Raw genomic sequence first — 2,848 nt, 5'->3', positions numbered from 1 at the left:
CTCAGTGAGGTATTTAATAATTTGATAAATGCAAAGATAGAGCCCATCTGCACTTATCTGCCACAACGCTTCACTACGATCCGGAATCTTTTTAAATAATAGATAAATAAATAATAAATAAAAAATAAAAAACCAATGACATGGCATCTGGAAAAAATATATTCTATGCACTAAACCACCAAGCATTGGAAACATACGCAACATGTCAATTTGTTCCCCACCTTCGATTTCCATATCTAATTAAATTAAACCGAAAAGGGTTTGGTGAGCTCCCTGGCAATGGCTTTGTCGAGCCAGGCCTCTGCGTCCTCCATCATCCCGGGGCCAAGCCGCACCATCAGGATATAGAAGTTCGTCTTGTGGAGCGTCCTGTGTCCATCAAGATCCCCCTCCCTTACCATCACCGCCGCGTCCTCCGCCGTCATCCCCTCCATCCCCAGTGCCGCCGCGTTCCGCCGCAGGCTCTCCCCCGTGATCAGCCCCCTCTCCGGATCCACCAGCTGCCAGAACACCGCCCCCCCCCCCGCCACCCCACATAGCTCCCTCAAGAACTCCTCCGCCTCCAGTTTCTCCGCCATCATCGGCATCAAGTCTTCGGACTCCATCTCCCCTGCCGCCACTTCCGCGGCGACCCCATAGCCCTCCCCGCTCGCCTCACCACCCTCTGCAAGAGCCACCACAGCAGCCTCGTCCGCCTCCTCAGCATCTCCGTCGTCGGACCAAATTAATTGAGTTTATTTCGAGAGGGACTTGACCTTATATCAATCGACGGATCGACCAGAGCAGATGTTCTGGTATTTGATGGTCACAAACACTGAATGTTTTTAGATTTAGCTCATGGTCACAGGACTGCGAAGACGGCTCTCAAAAACCATGCATTTCAGTGGTGTTTCAAGAGAGCATGGAAACATAGCTCTCCTCCTGTTCCTCTTGGTGGCGATCGTCAAGGTCCTGCCGGGCGCCGATTAAAAATGATTTTTTTTCCAAGCCTCCTCAATCTCCTCCCAAGCGTCGCCGCCACCAGACTTCTCCCGGATGAACCTTATGGAGATCCAGGCCAAGACGATGAAAGGCCACTCCGAGTCCCCCAACGGCTTCGTCAAGGTCCTGCCGGGCGCCGATTAATAATCTTCAAATTTCCCCCCTAATACCGTTCAACATTTTACTTAGGTTATACAGATAAGGGTAGTTTTGAATAAAATGGATCGTATTTGGATTCAGATCTGATCATATTAAAATTAAATTAATCGAAGATCCACACATTACGTGAGATCAGATATATAAAAATAATTTTTTAAATATTATTAAATTATTTTTTCAAATATTATCATATTCTTATTATTATTCAAATTATTATTAATAATAAATTAATATTTTAAAAATAATATTTTTATAATTATTTTAAAAATAATATTTTTAAAATAATATTTTATTATTAATTTTTTTGAAATTAATTTTTTAAAATAATATGTTATTATACAAATAGTATTATTAAATTAATAATAAAAATATTATTTTTTAAAATAATATTTTGAAAAAAATAATATTTTTATTATTATTTTAAAATTAATATTTTTTACTTCAAATTATTATTAATAATAAAATAATAATATTTTTTTATTTTTTTTCTCCAAATTTTTTTCCCTTCCTTCCGCCGCCTCCGACCCCATAGCGTGAGACCCAAGTCACGGCACTGCCCCACCCTCGTTGCGACCCCGCCCCTCCGTCATTCGCATCGGATGCATGAAAATAATCCTTTTGATGTTGCTGTGTTCTTATTATTATTTAAATTATTATTAATAATAAATTAATATTTTAAAAATAATATATTTATTATTATTTTAAAAATAATATTTTTAAAATAATATTTTATTATTAATTTTTTGAAATAATTTTTTTAAAATAATATGTTATTATTATTAATAGTATTTTTAAAATAATATTTTGAAAAAATTGATATTTCTTCTACTTCAAATTATTAATAATAATAAAATAATATTTTTTTATTTTTTTCCTCTCCCTTCCTAAATATTTTTTTAAAATTAATATCCTAAAAAAATAATATTTTAAATTATTATTAGTAATAAAATAATAATATTTTTTCTTTTTTTCTCTCTCTCCAAATATTTTTTTTCTTTCTTTTCTTTTTTCTTTTTCTCCCTTCCCCTCTGTCCTCTCGTCTTCCCTCTCCCGAAATATTTTTTTAAATTAATATTTTTAAAAAATAATATATTAAATTATTATTAGTAATAAAATGATCATATTTTTTTCATCTCCCTCTCCAAATATTTTTTTTCTTTCTTTTCTTTTTTTCTTTTTTTCTTTTTCCCCCTTCCCTTCCGTTTCTCTTGCCGTTTCCCCCCACCCTTCGCCCTTGTCGTGTCCCTCGGCTCCGGTGCCACCAACCCCCCTCCCCTTCCCTCTACAGCCCTACTCCGTCACCGTCCGTTTTTGTTCCCTTTGTCGGCCCAGCGAAACCTTCGCGTGAGCACTGATGACCGCCCCTTCTCTCTCCTGGCTCCGTCACCACCAACCCCTCTCCCCTCCCCTCCGCAGCCCCACCCCATTGCCATCCCCTCCTATTTCCCAAAAAGCCTAGATCCTCAGTCATCGCCGCTCTTTTGACCAACTTCTTTTTCTTTGATGTCTTAAATTTTCTCTTCCGATGGATCGAGCGACCATCCTCACTGCCGTTCGAGAGGAAGAGATTAGAGGCCGATTGGAGAGAGAGACTGTCGTTGTCGCCGGTGAAGGATATATTCCGCCCGTCAGATTTAATGGACATAGATGGAGGAATCCAATAGAATTCGATTGAAAGGAAAAAGGGATGGGCGTCCGAAGGGCTTGA

General features: G+C 38.1%; 1 protein-coding gene across 1 annotated transcript; it reads right to left on the bottom strand.

The window, feature by feature from the left end:
* Nucleotides 1-245: 245 nt before the first annotated feature.
* On the bottom strand, nucleotides 246-2,611 carry LOC105052794 (calcium-binding protein KIC-like). Its single transcript, XM_073245177.1, has 2 exons — nucleotides 2,479-2,611; nucleotides 246-706 (listed from the first exon to the last, which is right to left on the bottom strand). Exons 1-2 carry the CDS (start codon nucleotides 2,609-2,611, stop codon nucleotides 246-248), a joined length of 594 nt encoding a protein of 197 aa, XP_073101278.1.
* Between the last annotated feature and the right edge of the window lie 237 nt (nucleotides 2,612-2,848).

This window comes from Elaeis guineensis, chromosome 10, assembly GCF_000442705.2.
Source record: "Elaeis guineensis isolate ETL-2024a chromosome 10, EG11, whole genome shotgun sequence".
Taxonomy (NCBI): domain Eukaryota; kingdom Viridiplantae; phylum Streptophyta; class Magnoliopsida; order Arecales; family Arecaceae; genus Elaeis; species Elaeis guineensis.
Note: the sequence above shows the minus strand (reverse complement) of the source record. Positions and strands in the feature narration are given on the sequence as shown.

Excerpts from the sequence above, each read along its gene's own strand:
- LOC105052794 (XM_073245177.1), bottom strand. The coding sequence starts at position 2,611 with ATGACTGAGGATCTAGGCTTTTTGGGAAATAGGAGGGGATGGCAATGG. Across the intron at positions 707-2,478 it reads TCATCAGTGCTCACGCGAAG|ATGCTGAGGAGGCGGACGAG; the intron begins GTTTCGCTGGGC and ends CCGACGACGGAG.